Genomic DNA, 17,474 nt, shown 5'->3' with positions numbered 1-17,474 from the left:
ATACTGGAATGGCAGAACACACATGGTATTTCTATTTAGGCTTTCTTCTCCTAATTCCACCGTAGGTTAACGCCAAACATCTAATGCAGGGAACATTAGAAGATACATTGTGCAGCCAGTTTATGTGTCATAATGGCAATTCAGGACTGAAACCCAAATAGTCCAAACATCAAAATCAACTGCTCGATCAACCATTGTGCTTCCTGCACCGCTCATCATTTTTCCTCTACTTCCTCCGTGGGGGTGGACATACCTCCTGCATTCTGCATATAATGAAATGTAACCACGGCCCAATCCAGAGGTACAGTGAACCAGGGCTGTGTGATGACGTACCCCAAGCCTGGGCTCACAGGAAATGGAAAGAAGAATGCTAGCTGACATTCTTTTCAAATAGGACTGCCAGTTCTAGACTCGGTAAGAAGCTAGGGACAGCACTGGACTGTGGAGAGGGCAACGGACTGTGTAAAATAACAAGAGGTAATTATTTTATAAACCTGTTTTGCTTTTACCTTCAGGCACAGCTCTGGAAGAATTCACAGGATTACATTTATTTATTTAAGTATAAAACATTATTGTATTACAACATTTGAGGGATAATATAATATATAGTAGGATAGGAAACGTTTTAGAGTTTCTTGGAATACACCTAAGAATAGCTTGTCTACTATTTCATTATTTCTAATACTTTATCTTCTCCACAGGTCCAATATGTAGTATAATGGTGGAAAGGTTTGGCTGCAGAATAACAGTCATGGTCGGTGGCCTCCTCTGTGGAATTGGATTGGTTTCCAGTTCCTTCTCCCAGAACATAATACACTTGTACCTGAGTGCAGGAATCGTTGGTGGTGAGTGGTCATTATATCTTTCTTTACAAAATTCACAAATATGCACACCCTTCTGGAGGCCTTTCTGTGAATAAAGTTGAACTAGCCATCATTGCTGTCCATGCAAGATTTGGTAGCCAGACTTTACTTTACATAACAAAATGTCCAGTCCTCAATTATAGTACTAAATGTCCTTAGTGATATTCAATGTAACGCTCAGTAACCATCTACTCTGTTCTGATTAACAATCCATATTGTGTTTCACCAACCAGTGTTCAACAGACCATGCTGTGCTTCATAACTTTTAATTATATGCTAGATAACAATCCATAATAATTTCAGTAACAACCTATACTCTTCTCAATAATAGCCCATGCTTAATTTAAGAATAGTTTACCATTTTGTTAATCTCCTTCCATTAGGTGGCCGCTTGTGCTAAAACTTGCAGTTATCACATATGTATGTATCAAAAACAAATTATTACATAGGTTTACTTTTTCATAATTAATACAACACAATACAAAAGACAATATTTTACTTAATTGAAAGTCTCCTCGGCTAAAACAAAAAACCCTATCTAGCAACTAAAAAAACAAGTTCTGCTTTATCAATAGGTTCCTTCTAACTGCTGACTTAATCCCCCATCACCACCTCTAATTCATATGTAGTATTAATGTTTGTGAAGCCCTAAAAAAAAATTGATTATTAGTTTTTCATATTGAATATATCAAATTGATATATTTATATCTTGATTTCAGCTTTAGCATTATCATGTTCTGCATTTCACTGGCTGTAAATTGTTCCAGTTTGCGCACAGAGTTTTTGTGCTATAAAAGCATTTCTCCTCTCTACTTCTGTTTTAGACACCAAGTTGTGTAGTTTGTTTTTACAACATGTATTCCACCTAATGGTATACATGTGTGTACTAATGTGTTGTTGTACCTCAACCTATTTTTATATATTCATTTTTAACTTTTAGGTATTATCAACAATAATCCTTTCATAGGTTTAACCCAGTTGCACATTTTGCACATTTCTAATTCTGTTTATTTTTTATCCTTTACAATCAATGTAGTTATTGGGCATGTGATATTTATCGCCAAATAACCCACACAGTGGCCACACTCTTAAAGTAGATATACACCATGACTGGAAAATAAGTTTGCTAAAACATGGTGTATCATAATCTATTGCCATGGGCCATGCATAAGTCTGGACTAATAGCCTGCAGCATGTGATAACATTGCAACACGGAAGCACAGTTGGGAAACAGGCAGAGCAATATAACCCTATATCAGGCAGTATCTGTAAAAAGATCCTCATGGTAGGATACTCAGGTATTAAATTAATAAAAGGTGCAGTTTTGAAAAGAGTGCACTTTAGAGTGTACCTTAGCAAGTTAAACTGAATTTTTTGGATTAGGTTTACATACTTTATTTGGATTATATACTCTGACTTTGAAATGAAACTTGCTATCTCATACATACCATAGGAACAGTTGTTGAACACCAGCAGCTTCAGTGAATATTTACATATGGAAAAGAATGTAAATTTTATTTATTGTTTATTAGAGTATTCAAAGATCATCATTTGGCCCCTAATATGCTATATAGAAAGGAAACCAGTCATGGTAGGACATAAACCACTCTTCGGCTGTTGGGGCATGTCACCTTTAAAAAGCTCACTTAAGTCATATATTACACACTTTTGATCATCCTTATATGTTATCACTGGTGGCTGAGTCAATGTTATTATGTCTAATGACTCCAATGATCCTCCATACATGGAAGTATTCCATGGAGTACTCAAACCTGCCCTGACCCATGTCCTACTGGACACCTTTTGGATGAATTGGAATTCTGACTGCCAGCCAGGTCTTCTCAACCAACATCAACACCAAACCTCACAATACTCTTTGGGCTATATAACTAATGCTATAGGCATATTCCAATATCTTAGTAAAAATCTTACCACAGTAGTAGAGGCTGGTATAGCTTCAAATAGAAGTGAGGGGCAAAAGCATAGTAATGCCCATGGTTTTGGAGTGGGAAATTTAGCAAGCTTATAAAGATGTAATAGTCAAGCGTTCTTTGGCCATGCAATGTAGATTATTGTTGGATGGAATTGCCTGACTGCAAACAGTAACTTGTCTCATTTTTCTTTTACTTTCAGGCTTAGGACTGTCTCTCAGCTTCCAAGCAGCAGTCACGGTTCTTGGTTACTACTTTATCAAGCGACGAACGTTGGCTAATTCTCTTGCCTCTACAGGGGCCTCTATAGGCATGGCTCTATGGCCACTGGCTTCTCAATACTTATTAGAGACCATGGGTTGGAGAGGATCCTTTATGATTTTTGGTGGTGTATTGCTCAACTGTTGTGTATGTGGAGCCTTGATGAGGCCAGTAAAAGCTCCATCAGCTGTCCCTGGTAAAGATGGCTCTTCTTCAATGCACAATGGAACATCTGGTGGTGTAACGGAATTAGAGCAGCAAAAAGGACTACAGAGGTATATGGCTTTTGACCTGCTGTTTAAACACAGGCGATACCAGATTTACACAATAGGTGTTGCATGGATGGTTCTAGGGTTTGTTTTGCCACTTTTTTACTTAGTACCATATGCAACCAGCAGCGGCATTGACGAAACCACTGCCGCACTATTGATGTCTCTAATTGGTTTTATCAATATTTTTGCACGTCCAGTGGCTGGAATCATATCGCAGCACAGGGTATTCTCCGGAAAACTCATTTACCTTTTTAGTGGTGCTGTAATTATTAACGGACTCAGTAACCTGGTGTGTGCAGCCTCAGTATCCTTTCCATCACTTCTGGTATATTGTAGTCTTTATGGTATCTCTATGAGTGTAATTGGATCTCTGGTCTTCCACGTGTTGATGGAAATTGTAGGAATGAAGCGATTCCCTGGAGCTTTTGGACTTTTTACTATTCTTGAAAGTATTACAATCTTGGTTAGCCCACCATTAGCAGGTAAGTAAAAAAAATGTTTAAAAACAAAGCCATGTCATTTAAAATGTTTTATTTATGACTTGCTAAATGTGCTTTTTTTGCTTCTGGGAAACTTAGACAAAACATTGAAAATCCTTGTCCTTGCAGATCAGTTAGTAAAAAAATATTTTGTTCTTTAGAAAAAGCTGAATTGTTGCTCATAACATATGCAGTTTTAGGCATTTGCTGCATTCAGGTTTACAAACTCAAACATTTTATAGTAAATACTTGTCTACTGTGTTAAAAATGTATTAACTATCAGTTAAAGTCACAAAACAGATATGCTGTCAGATAGACCTTGTACTAACAACCCTCATTTGGTAAGGCTGTAATCTCTGCCAGCATAGAGCACTGGAGAGGTTACAAAGCAGCAATATAAAGTGATACAAATGTTTGAGATTTCAATTGGCCTCATGATTATATTTTCTGCTCCTTTGACACCCAATAAGCTCTGTAGATCAAAGAGAAGAATCCCTGTGTAAGCTCGAAGTCATGTTGCTTCAAGCTTACTGGGCACTCTCCGCCTGCCCTCTGTAGCAGCGTCCATTCACCATACCTGAAAATATGAAACATTTTTCTATACTCTGGTGGGCTGCTTAAATGAATATATATATATATATATATATATATATATATATATATATATATATATATAGATATATATATATATATGTGTGTGAATATATATGCAGAGTAGGGAAGCAGACTAAAGTGAACTTGTCCATGACCTAAAACATATCTTCAAATTTTTAAGAACCAATCTTTAATCCAACAATGTATTATTTAATAATTAAATTTAATTTAAATACAATTATCCCTAAACCTGATTCAGCCTTTATGTGGAAACATAGCAACACTCATATGGGGCGAGGGGGACCAGCCCTGTGAATAAATCAGGACTGTTGCTTTCAAAAATTGAGAACGTACATTGGGGAGAAAGTTAAGTTCCCCATTAATTGTTCAGTATTGAACATTCAGTGTCCAGGAAATCGGAAATTAAAGATTTTTCTGTAATCACTCACAATGCTTAACTTGTCAAGTTCCTTTGTCTATCCATTTGTCCTTATTTATATATTTTAAGAATATTTTTATGTAAAAGGAGTCACAGTCCAATCAAAATCCGGTGAACCTATCAGATGGAAAAGTGAACAACGATCACAAAAACGTTATCTATCGACCTGCAAAGCAAGAGAATGATTTACAAACGATATGAAAGATGATGTGTTCTGCAAAGACTTTATAAATGGGATCATTCTGGAAAATGTAATGCCGGCACTTCCAGTGTGTACTGGGTGTAGCTCGTCAAGGGAGCACAATGCCACATATCTATCAGATAGGTGACATTCCTAATGAAGGCTGTACAAACAGAGATATCTCTACTTACCTCTGAAGTATGACAAGACTTTATTACTGGATGATGTTACAAATGTCTAATTGTAACACTTACATGCTGTGGTATGGTGAAGATATAGTAATGAACTGAGACATTACTAAAAGGTAAGAAAAAATATTTAAAGCTGAACTCCAGTAAGATATTTAAAACCGCACCAGTGAATGCACTTATGTATTTATTGAAAAATAATTAAATTATTTTTAATGCTACAAGTATAAACTTCTGTATTTGATTCCTAGTCTCCTGTAATCCACTTTGGAGTAGCACTGAAGAAGGGGCAGGCTAGGGAGTCAGTAAGTGTCCTACACTCACAAGTGCTGAAGCATTTTAAATGGAGGGGAAAGCAGATAGATTGCCTTATTAATGTGTTGCTGCTACTTCACTGTCCAGTCACAGACTGTCAGTAGACATACCCATGTTGTTTAATTGCAGCAGTGAAATGTTTCCAGACTGACTGTGCTCTATGGTAGGTCTGTGTATTTCTCAGGACTAATTGGATAGGTAATGGCAGGTATGACTGCTCCTGCCATAGCTACTTAGCAATCAACAAGCTGAGCTATAAAATAGCCAATTTGTCAATGGCACTGGGTGGCTCCGTTTTTCCATTGCAATGAAACACTGGTCCTGAAAAGGCATAGCCTGTACATTCTATTTCTTATGAGTTTTATACTCCACACTGTCTGGTGAAAACCTAAAAAAATAAAATACTATTTAATAGCGTATCAAGATGCAAAACATTGCAGGTTATTTGTGTAGCTTGCTCAAGACAAAATGTGAACATAAAGAAAAAAGTACAGGAGACATGGGGATTAGTAGCATCAGGACAAGAAATCTGGGGAATGTGTGTCACACAGCAATGGAAATATTTTCTATCACATTCCGTCTCTTTGAACCCTATCAGCAGATCAGTGAGTGAGCAGATATTTCCCCAGTGGGGTCACAGACAGCAATCTAAATAATATTCAAACCCTTTCCAGAACAAAAGAAACATGATTTGTCTGGAAATGGGCTTTACGACTATTAAAAAAGTGCTTCTACTGTAATACTAGTGCATAGCAATACATTTTTAACAAAATCTGTGAAATATAAACCAGTTGCTTAGTTGCAACTCCAAAAAGCTAGAGTCTGCAGGGGGGGTTTCTTGTTAAATGAACTCCTATTTAATTTGAGATTTAAGATAGCAGTTCTCATCGCAGAACTAGTTTTGTAAACAGTATTGAATCAGGCAATTACTGAAGCTTTCACATAAGTCATTAGGCAATCAGATGGTCATGATAAAAGGGTTTCTACCATAAGCAAGAATCTGGATAACCCCTCCGGGAGACTTATGCAAATCAACTTGGAATGCTTTGAAAGGCTCATGGCCCCATTGGACAACTGTTTTTGAACACATCTGATCTATCTGTGTATAGCCAGGTTGTCAATGGCACTGGGTGGTTCAGTTTTTTCATTGCAATGAAACACTGGTCTGGAAAAGGCATCAGCTGCTGAGAATTGGGCTTAGTTGCAACTCCAAAAAGTGAGAGTCTGTGGGGGGGGGGTTCGTGTTGAGTGAACTTTTATGTTTGAGATTCAAGATAACACTTTTATACCAAATAAAAAGAGATTGCATACAGCTTTAAAACACAATTATATACTCTACAAGTCAAATCTTTAGTAGAGAAAACGGCACTGCTAGACGTTCTTAGCATCTGAAGCTTCTGAGTTTGTTTGATGTCTGCGTTTCCCCACTAAGGATCCTCTCCGCCACAAATATTGGGGCTGCAGGGCCAGCTAGTGACCTAAAAATCTGAGAAGGACACAGCAGATAGTTGGAAGACACATTCACCCAGCACAACCAGAAGTGCCAGATGCTAAGGATTCCACAAAAAGATCCAACTTTGCAAGAGAACAAAACTTGATACAGTTAAGATAATATTAGTAAGCATAACAAGTGCACTTTACAAAGCTGTCTATAATTAAACATTTTATTTGGATGAAATGTTCCTATATTAAAATGCAGAGAAGCCAGACCTCAGTGAGTATAACGTCTACAGTAGCTTAAGTCCTGAGCACAAGTTGAATTTCCCAGTAGCTTTTGAAGTTGGCTCCACAACAGAGGTTCCAATACTATCAGCATCTCCTTATTTATTTTGTGACACTACAATCTGATATTCATAGTGAACTACCAAAAAAAGTATTCTATGCTTTGTTGCACATCTATACATGTAACTGGAATCTGCAAAAAAAATTAAAATGTTGGTCCTGAAAAGAAAATTCCTCAGGATAGCGATGTACAGGGAGTATGTGAGTTTCTCTGTATGACTTACTTGATGTGACAGCTATAGTGGTTGTTGATTGACCCAGTATTGCTGTATGAAAGACGGTACTTAGATTTGATTGAAAAAACACAAAGTCATGAGCAAAGGTTTAAAGTGAACCCAAGCAGGCTAAGTTCATTTAACTGCTCACCCACCCAGTGCTTGTACTCTGGCCACCTAAAACCCATACTGCATTTTGGTTGTTGGTTAAATGACTTGCTGTTTACTTGAGAATACCACTGAGTAGTTTACTACACTTGAGATACCAGGCCATTAATAACATATCTATTAGTCTTTAAGCTGCGTACACACTTGCAATTTTTGTCGTTGGAAAGGATCTTTCACGATCCTTTCCAAGTCCGTGGATCCGGCAGGTCGGTCGTCCGGACGATGGACGACACCGACTGTACACACGGAAGATTTTCGCCCGATAATTGGCCGATGCCGATTATCGGGCGATAAAAATCTGCCGTGTGTACGTAGCTTTACCCTCCCTGCTGGGTCGTTTTGTTTATTTTACATTACAATTAATGCTGCAGAAGACTGAGAAGTGGAAGACAAAGTTAATTAAAAAACTACTGACAATGAACACTGTGTAAGGAAGGAAACTGCGATTCAGCCTATCTACGTTCACCCAAAATAAGCTGTGGGTAGACTGACCCTCTAGGGACGCTTTGTAATAATGACTGTGTTGTATGATTGTAATATCTTTAGCTCTGTGTCATTCTGCTGACAAAAAATGGAAAATGCCATTATGTGTACATGTGTATTTAATCCCTTTTACAAGAAATAGTGCATTGAATTGTACTAATTTGAATACATCTAATTTCTATAATAAGGGTTTTAACCTTTTTATACCAATAGATTGCCAAATATGTCCCTGTCCCCAATTCAAAAGACTAAAAAATCATCATCAGCATCAATAGTTCTATTAGGTACTGATATGTCAGTTCAGTCTTACCTTACAAATAGAGGGATAGAAACAAAAAACAACTGAAGAATTATGTTTTTTTATCATATTTATTTATATAAAAAATGACAGATATAATAGGCTGTTTGCTGTTGTTTTATTACAATCAAACCACTGAAATTACAGTTACCAACAACAGTTACCATGAAGCGGGGCTTGCACCCAAAGTCCTAACAGGATCTAATTGTAGGCGCTTTATATGAAGTTTTATGATCTGGAGAGTTTTTATGTTTTGCTAAATACCTGCCTAAGACTTTACTTGCTTGAGTGCCAGTTTTAAAATATTAGCTGCTGATTTTGTAGGACACTGTTTTATCAGTCCTAATTGACACACATTGTTTTTGCACTACAGAAAAGTACACGGCATTGTATCTTTCCCACAGTGGGTTCTTCTCTTTTGAGTTATCTGTCTCTATAAGAGACATTCAATTTCCGCAATCTCACGCTTTTTATATATACTAGCAGTAAATCTACCCACATAAGAGGTAATTCCTTGTTATAAGTTTTAGTGTCCTACTTGTAGGGTAATGGTGGCTTTGTTCCACTATGATTTGTTCCATTTACTTGTTTTTGTGAATTATTATACTTTTACCATTTTCCTTTATTATTCACTATAAACTGAAACAATGTGGAGATAATCTTTAGAAACAGATATATAGGAGGAGAAGAACCCAATGTAGGGTAGTGAATTGTACAATAGCAGGTGGCTGAATATTTGCAATGTTTATTTTGAGTGAGGAGGGTGTATAACACATATAAGAAGACATGCTGGAACCACTATTATTTATTATGAACTGATTAGGGAGTCATTAAAATGAAACAATGCGGATTGTATTTTATTGGGTTGTTTATACAGACATCATTTGATATATGGTAGTTTTTATTTTAGACATCTGTTAATTTATGCTGTTAGGTGTATGGTATATTATTAGTTTGAAGAATATAATTATAGTTTATTTAGTTCCATGAATCATAAGTGCCTTGATTGTTAAATTGTGTAATTTTCCAATGATGAGACAAATCTACATGGAAAAATTCAAGCAAATCAAACATGAGTTAATCTGTGTTGCTACTTTTTTGAAGCTAGCTTGCCTACCATAATCACTGGACTGTAAAAGCTGAAGATAAACAATTTATTTGGGATACATAGTTAGAAAATAAAATGTTCATATAGTAAAGTATGTGCTCATTAAGGTAAAGCCACATGCACCTTACTCAACCAATCATGTGCTATAAAAAAAAACAAAAAAAAACCAAATGATTGCGTATGCAAAACAAACACTATTTTACTATATTTATTAAGATTGCCTTGAAAAATGAACATAAACTTTGCAAAGTGAACAGCTTCTGTAATAATTCAGCCCTGTAATGTAATGTGATTGCAGATTAACCAATGACGTTACATTTTGGTTGGGGTAACAGTCACATTACTGCAATGCATGAACTACAATGCCATATACCAGCCTGTTCATTATAATGGGCTTCCTTAAAGCAATTCATGTTACTACTCCAAAAACTTGCGCATTAACACAATCCTACGATCTGAATAGGCCTATATTGTTGGGGTCTGTTTTTTCTGTTCTAAGAAATGACTTACTGTTAGGCACAACATCTACAATAATTTAATAAAAAGGCAAATGAATACAATGGGAAAACAAAATAGTGACTGTAAAGAAAGCATGGGTTAAGTATATGCAAGCCTACTGTGTCATAGGTATGGTGCACCAAAGTATAAAAAAAGTCCTTCTGGGTAACAAATTCCACACTTGTATGTGTTACTGTCCTCTATGAATGCAGGATTGGATGTGTAATATTTCACAATTTACTTTTTGTCAATGAATAAAGAACTGAGTATTTATTTATATTCTTGTTAATGAGTCATTCTTTTGCCCTTCTTGTGCCCCTCTTGTGCCCCATACAAAGTAGTCATGGATGTTTATTTGCTAATCAAACAATTAACCTGCAGAAAACACATATAAGGTTTACAGAAATACATATATTTATAATATAATTTACAGTGATGCTGCAACAAAAGAAAATTGACTTAATGCAAAGCAGGTCATAGGTATCCATATATACTGCTAAATAATGTCGATGGCATTTAGCCAGCCTGCTTTGAGATGCCAAGCACAGGAACACAATGCTTGTCGATGTGAGCCCTAAAAAGAGCAAAAACCCAACAGGAATTCCTGTTCTTTCCTCACTGTAAAAATTTTTGTTTTTGCAGCCTAACCTAGCAATAAACCCATGTAACATAGTACTAATGTGTGCTCTAGGTCCAGGCCCTCCAAAGGATGAACTGTATGAACAGACAAAGAAGATGGGTACTGTAAGGCCCAGCCTAATACAAAACTAAACTAAAAAAAAAGAAAAAAAACACTTTTACTTCTGCAGAGCCCCCAATCCCTTGATTGGGTCCCATCCAGTTCTGTAGTCCACCCTCGTCCCCGCTGTTGCAGTAAAGACAGAAGAAGAGGGGTTACTCCCTTTTTTTGTTAAAAGAAAATATATTTTTTACTTTACATAAAAGGCTTATCTATTTTTTTAATGTACTGTAAAAATTTTGGTGATAGGTCTGCTTTAGGTTCCTGGGGGAGTATAGCCACCTACCCAGGCTATTTCATTTGTGCTGAGTCCCAACATAGAAGGGCCTTAAAAGAAAGAACTTAGAACTTTATTTTCCTAACCAAGCACTTCCTTATTTCTGTATTTGTCCAGCCCCTGAGGGACCAAAATGCAATTTTATCTTTTCTCTAAACCACCCCTGATCTAAGCTCCCATTATACACTTTAATCCCTTAACCTGATCTGCTAACTCCAACCTTAAATTATATGATAAAAGAATCATGCCCTCTTTATATATAACACTATACTGAGGGAAATATTGCTTAACCATTTCAAACCTTTCATAATGAAATCATAATGGAAATGTAAGGCAATTTGTAAGGTGAGTTATTTGCTGAGATTTCCCTGCCCTAGTTCTTGCCTCTGTCCCTGCATACCTTGAAAGTTTTTGACTTCCTATCTGCTTTCCATGTTCATTATTTACATTCTTGGAAACATAAAAGTCCTTGAGAGTGTTTTCTTTATTCAAAGAAGCATAGGCACACACAACCAGAATCACATAAGTAGCTTGACACGTTTTTCACCTTTAGTGTTTACACATAAGGTGCTCTGTTATGGAGCATGGGGGGTCTGGGGTACCAGAAGAGCCCATGGTGTACAATGGTAGCAAGAGTTCACTTGTTTAGATTTAAAAATTGGAACTTCATCCATTCTGGTAAAGTATGTTTAACAATCTGGTTCTGAGGGAAAGAATTTTAGACACTAATGGCCACTGACTTCCTCCCTCCTTATCACACTCCCCCTTTTTTATTTTATTCTTTTATATACACATTTATTCTGTTCATTAGTATAACAGTTGCTAGGTTACATCCAGAGGTACAGTTGACAATCGAAAATCCGACCACCGATCTGGCATTAATTTCAGGGAGCATTTTCAATACAGGGACTGTAGTACACTGTTTGGCCTCTTATGTTTTGATGGCGCTGTTCTGCAGAAACAGCTGTTAGGTCTGCTTGCTACGCTAAATACACATTAGGACGTCCCTGCTGCCTGCTTCCTGGAACTGTGCCGGACGTCCGCGGGTGCTGCGAGAGGAAGGCTTGCCTGTGTGTGGTGGTAAGTATACCTTTCAATTTTCAAAAATCAGGCGCACCTCAGGTCCTGAGGTTGCCGAATTTTTGAATGTCACCTGTATAGGGTTTTTTTTGTATGTTGGTATTGTGGTAGCTGGGTATCTTAAGCAAGTATTAGCCCTGTTACACTACAAGGTTCACTAAGGTACACCATCACGAAAGAAAGTAGAAATGTTATGTAAGCACTGTACTGGTTACCACTGTTTTTTTTTTTATTTGTGTTATGTTTTTGTTGTTTGGTTTGCTGTGTATTTTATATGATGTATATTTCTATTATTTGTAATGTTTCCTTAAAAAATGAAAAATCCTAATAAAAATCTATTGAAATTAAAAAAAAAGTAACTTCATCTGAAAATCATAGAACTATAAAATAAAATCTAAAAATAAGTGGAAAATGACCTAATTCATGCACATATCCCTATTTCTTTAAGTTTTTCATTTAGCATGCTTGGGAACACATGTCAAGCGTTAGCTCCATTCTCTGCAATCTATGTCAGGCTGGTATAAGTGCTGGAAAAAAGTGGTAAAATCTAGTTTGCTTAGGTAATGATGTAGAAACAGGGAGACTCGGGAGATATTTGTCAATGTCCGCAAGGACACAAGCAAGGGCAAAGCTTTGCAACTTGCCTGAAATCACACCCACACACAAATACACGTACTGTTCTCTGGAAATAGCACTCAATACAAATGGCATAGTAGCTATACTGTCAGACAGGAATAGGAATCCTTAGAATGAAAACTGGTTTTTGAATAAGTCAGGGCACCGTCAAAATTGTATCACTTTCATTTCATTGGAGATAAGCTTTGATGAAAATAATGTGAAGTCAGATTAATTGTTGCAGAAAGTTTAAATTCCCTAAATTATATTACTCAATACCTATAAAAAATATAAAAGCCAATTATATAAAAAAGAAGTTATTTAAAAGTATGGGAACTTTTTAGCCCTTAGAAGTGCTGGTTGTATTTATTTTTTTATTCTATCTACTTTTATACTAGTACCGAAGTTCCTCTTACAGTGTCCTTGTAACTTTCTGTGCACTGAACTGTAATTTCAAACAATGTTATTAGCATTACTAGATATTTTTGTGAACTATATAATGATATAAGATATTATAGTTAATAATCTCAGATTGAAGGCACTCTGCCTGTCTGCTGATATCTGACATACAAGCAGATGGCCACAAACAAGTACCAAGCCGATGAGGAAAGGCATGAGCTGGCAAACAAGCTGAGCAAGTCGAATTCTGTCACGGATCATGGAACAGGAATTAAATTCTTTAAATAAAGCCAATTTTCATTGTCATGACAGTTCTACACTGGATGTTGCTTTCTCTGTTCTAGCACCTGAGTTAAATTTTCACACTTGTGTTCCATTTAGGGATGCAGGTTACCTGGAGAGAACATTGGCCGCATCCCTTTCCACCTTTCACGGCACTGTGGCCCTGTAAGTTGAGTCAGTTCTAATGCATTATGAGTAAACATTACAGCTTGAATAATGCACCTTCTAACCATGTGACTATGACTGCTTATATTTTGTTGATAGATCATAGGTCCTCCATTACTCCCCTGAAGAAGCAGAAGTGAAACATGTGAGCAACATAAAAAAGGCAACAATTACTGTTTACTGACATTGTATGATCTGGTACAGGGTAAGGCCAGATACGGCCCAGCCAGTAGTCTGTTCCCGCCTAACGTCCCCCTGGTCGATCCGGCCTAATCCCGGCTGGCAGGGGTCAGCAACCCGCAGCTCTTGAGCCTCCTTGTTATGCCTCCCTATTTACGGTGGCCAGCATTAACACTTCCACCGCCAGGGTAAGGGGACATATCCTCTCCTCTGTATGCATTGCGGAGGAGAGGGATTTCCCTTCAGGGGTGTTCCTGGTGGGGGGTGGAGTCATCAGCGCAGGACTCGAGAGAGAGAGTCTGGCCTAGTGTGCCTTCTTGACCTCCCAAAATGTCCTAGTAGCCAAAAAAAAGTTTGCTGACCCCTGATCTAGTAGAAAAACTTTAACAACCTTAGGCCCTTCCAATATATGGGCTTTTATCATTATCACTTTTCATGGTTTAAATATAAGTATCTATAAGTCTCACTTGTATATTGTGAATCTTACAGAAGTCTGTTTCAGTTTGCACAGGCACCTGCAGGTTAGATGGCAGTATACCTCTGTTTATTACAGTAATTGTCTTATACAGTTTAAGTATTAAAATAGGATATTGACATATAGCTTGGAAAGCACCTCTAAATGCTTACAAGTTTGGCCAAACCACTTTAATATAAATTAATAATAACCGTGTGTTGAAGGTTGTGGAACATACCGTATCTCTTACACTTAAGAGCAAACTTTATCTTCCATGCACTGCAAACAATACACCTAGTTATCTGTCACCCAGAGGGAATGGCCGATTCTAGATAAGTGTAGTTGCGGGTTAACTGAGGTTTCAAAACCATTCAGCACTAGAATTCAATGGGGAGACTTGTCCTCATTCACCTCTAGTGCTGAATGGCTGAGAAGTGGGAGAGCCTGATGACTCAAGAGCCCTCATCAGGGTTTCCCTTTTCTCAGCTAGTTACGGAGCAATCAGCACAGCTCTGCTCTCCTGATTGCTCCCAAAGCCCTAGCAGAGGTGTGGTATGTGTTCTTGGATGCAGAACACATGCCACAGCTGTGCTAGGGCTGCAGGAGCAATCAAGAAAGCAGAGCTGTTGGGTGCCGGTCATCTGAGTCCTGGATAACCGAGGTTCTACTGTAGTAGGACACACTGTTGATCCAACATAAATTGATAAACTAAATATTTGTGTAAAAACCAGAAATAAAAATGATGTAAAAAGTGATAGTTATTTTTAATAACCAAAAACAGGTCCTTTCACAGGGAAGTGTTTTGAATTTAGAATGTTTTATCTTGTAATGTAGTGGAAAAGTGGACAGGGCAGCATAGTATTACAGTTATAGTTTTGTGAGCTGGCAAGTTTATATTTAGGGGCCCCAGCCCAATAGTCCTTGCCAAGTGGCCATGGGGGATCCCAATTGGATGTTCAATTTATGGCTGCTGGGGGCACTAGCTTTTGAAATAGCACCCAAAGTTGTGCTTCCCCAACTTTTTAAATTAAAGTTGTCACCCCATATCCTGAAATTCTTCAAAACTAGGGGGCTGAGCTATTGGGATAACCTGATATCTTTCAAGTGGTTAGAACCAACATTTTAGGAGATATAAAGCTTTAAACACAATGAGTTGTTAGGCTGCACAATATGACAACAAGCCTTTACACACACACACAGCTATCACACTGTGCTGCCGGTGACATCATTGTACATGCCCATTCAAGTAGCTTGATTAAATGAAGCTACTCAATTTGATAGACCAGCCAATCATGATTGCTGAAGATCGAAAGAGGAAAAAAAGAAATAACCTAATTTAACCAAATCAAACAACAAAGGATTAAGAATTAAAACCATATTTACTTAGATCATTATTAAAAAAACATATTAGTAACAGATATAAAAACATACCTCCAAATATCCCTATTCATTTGTACAATTCTAGACCCCCCCCCCCCCAAAAAGAAATAGAAGTGTAAATATTACATATATAACAGTAGTGCAGGGGCATATCATGAATGTAGGAAGTCAATCATGAATGTTTCAACGTGTTTCGCAGATATGAATCAGCTTCATCAGGAAACAATTATATGCAGAGAGGAGGTAAGTACAATGGAAAGTTCCACCGCTACTTACATCTGAATGGCAGTGGTTCAGGGAGGGGATGCTGCAATCGTAGGCATGGTCCTTGGATACAGCTAATTAACCTGTGACAAGCCTTAGTGGGTATGTAAAGGCTTATTAGATAAACGTCTGGGGTAAGTCTATGCTTCCTATTAACATCCAAATGATGCAGACACATTGCTCCTTGGACGCTAGTAGAATGAACTCCACTTTATGTCTGCATCATTTGGACTTAAATCTTTAAGATTTTGGGGTAAAGTATTAATAGCAACTCTTATTTGCAAGTTGGCACAATATTTTTTAGCAACAGTGACCCCTGCTGGGAAAAATTACAATCACTGCTCCAAAAGAAACTTTCTGAAATAAGTAGGCCCCAACATCCTAGAAGTTTTTGAAAGCTGGTTGTGCACCAAAACCAGAAACCCAGATGATAGTTAAAAATATGTAACGCCTCTCTTGCAGACCATACTTTCCATGAAGATTTCCAGAATTGACTAATCTGAGCCCCACATACCCATGGGTACTTCCTATAACCCCTCAACACATCACCAGCACAAAAGGAGGAAATGAAAGGTCAATTCCAGTAATGCTTAAAAATCTTCATAGCATATTTTCTTAACAGTGGTAAAGAAAGGCAACCATTACATTTTCTTTGTGCAGGTACCATTTTCTAGGGATGTTTGCTCCAAAATTCATAAAGTATTAGACAAAATTAGGCAGGTGGAAAAAGTGGATGGGAGTAACAGATTGATCCAACAGCTTTATAGTACTTTAATACTGTGTAAATAGTAACCTTTTGTCTAATGCTCAAAAAAATTAAATAAACTGAGCTTTATGTTCAGAGAACCCTGGAGTAATATACTCCTCTATCAGTCCCCTCCTACTACACTTCCAACTTCTAGATTTTGAGCTCTTTGGGGCAGGGTCCTCTATCATTTGCAACCCCTATTTAATTTACAGTGCTGTGTAATATGTTGGCACTATATAAATAGTGTTAATAGGTAAAACCAGTATAGTAAAAAACGCAAAGCTCTTAAAATGCAACACCACCTAGGCAATAAAGAATGAATGGGAGGCCAGAGCTGCGCCTTCTGTGCATGTCTGAGCATCTTGGGGATAAAAAAAATATTACCCGTTTCCCCCCAATCTACATCACCCCGAGATCAGGTGACATAGGAAGAACATGGAAGGGAGAAGATGGGAGAGCCTGGCACTCCCTCTGTAACAGGGCAAAGAAGATACCAGGATGACTTGAGACCCGATGGAAGAAACCTCTCGATGGACAGACTTACCTGCGGAATTGAAGGCAAGTGCGATTTTATCGTTATGGGTTTACTTCTGCTTTAAGTATTTTAATTGCAACATTAGTAAGAGATGTACTTGGGCGTCCAAATCCTTCTGTAGCATATGAAGTTACCACCAATAAGCAGGCAAGCTTATGCACCTCAAGTTAGATATGACAATGTATGCAGGAGTTTGAACCAAGTGAGGTTGTGCAGCATTTGAAATACCCTCATTCATAATGAGGCCTTTCCATTGAAGTCATCAGCATTGAGAACAGTCA

At 37.5% G+C, this 17,474-nt stretch overlaps 1 protein-coding gene across 6 annotated transcripts in view; it reads left to right on the top strand.

Moving 5' to 3' along the window:
* SLC16A5 (solute carrier family 16 member 5) overlaps positions 1-4,919 on the top strand; it is a 30,317-nt gene extending 25,398 nt beyond the window's left edge. For all 6 annotated transcript variants that reach the window (XM_072403877.1, XM_072403878.1, XM_072403879.1 and 3 more), the window contains 2 exons: positions 702-845; positions 2,997-4,919. In XM_072403877.1, the coding sequence (XP_072259978.1) occupies positions 702-845; positions 2,997-3,817 (965 nt within the window). In that variant the 3' untranslated portion in view covers positions 3,818-4,919. The remainder of the gene's footprint in view (positions 1-701; positions 846-2,996) is intronic.
* The last annotated feature ends 12,555 nt before the right edge of the window (positions 4,920-17,474 follow it).

This window comes from Pyxicephalus adspersus, chromosome 3 (assembly GCF_032062135.1).
Source record: "Pyxicephalus adspersus chromosome 3, UCB_Pads_2.0, whole genome shotgun sequence".
Lineage (NCBI taxonomy): Eukaryota > Metazoa > Chordata > Amphibia > Anura > Pyxicephalidae > Pyxicephalus > Pyxicephalus adspersus.
Note: the sequence above shows the minus strand (reverse complement) of the source record. Positions and strands in the feature narration are given on the sequence as shown.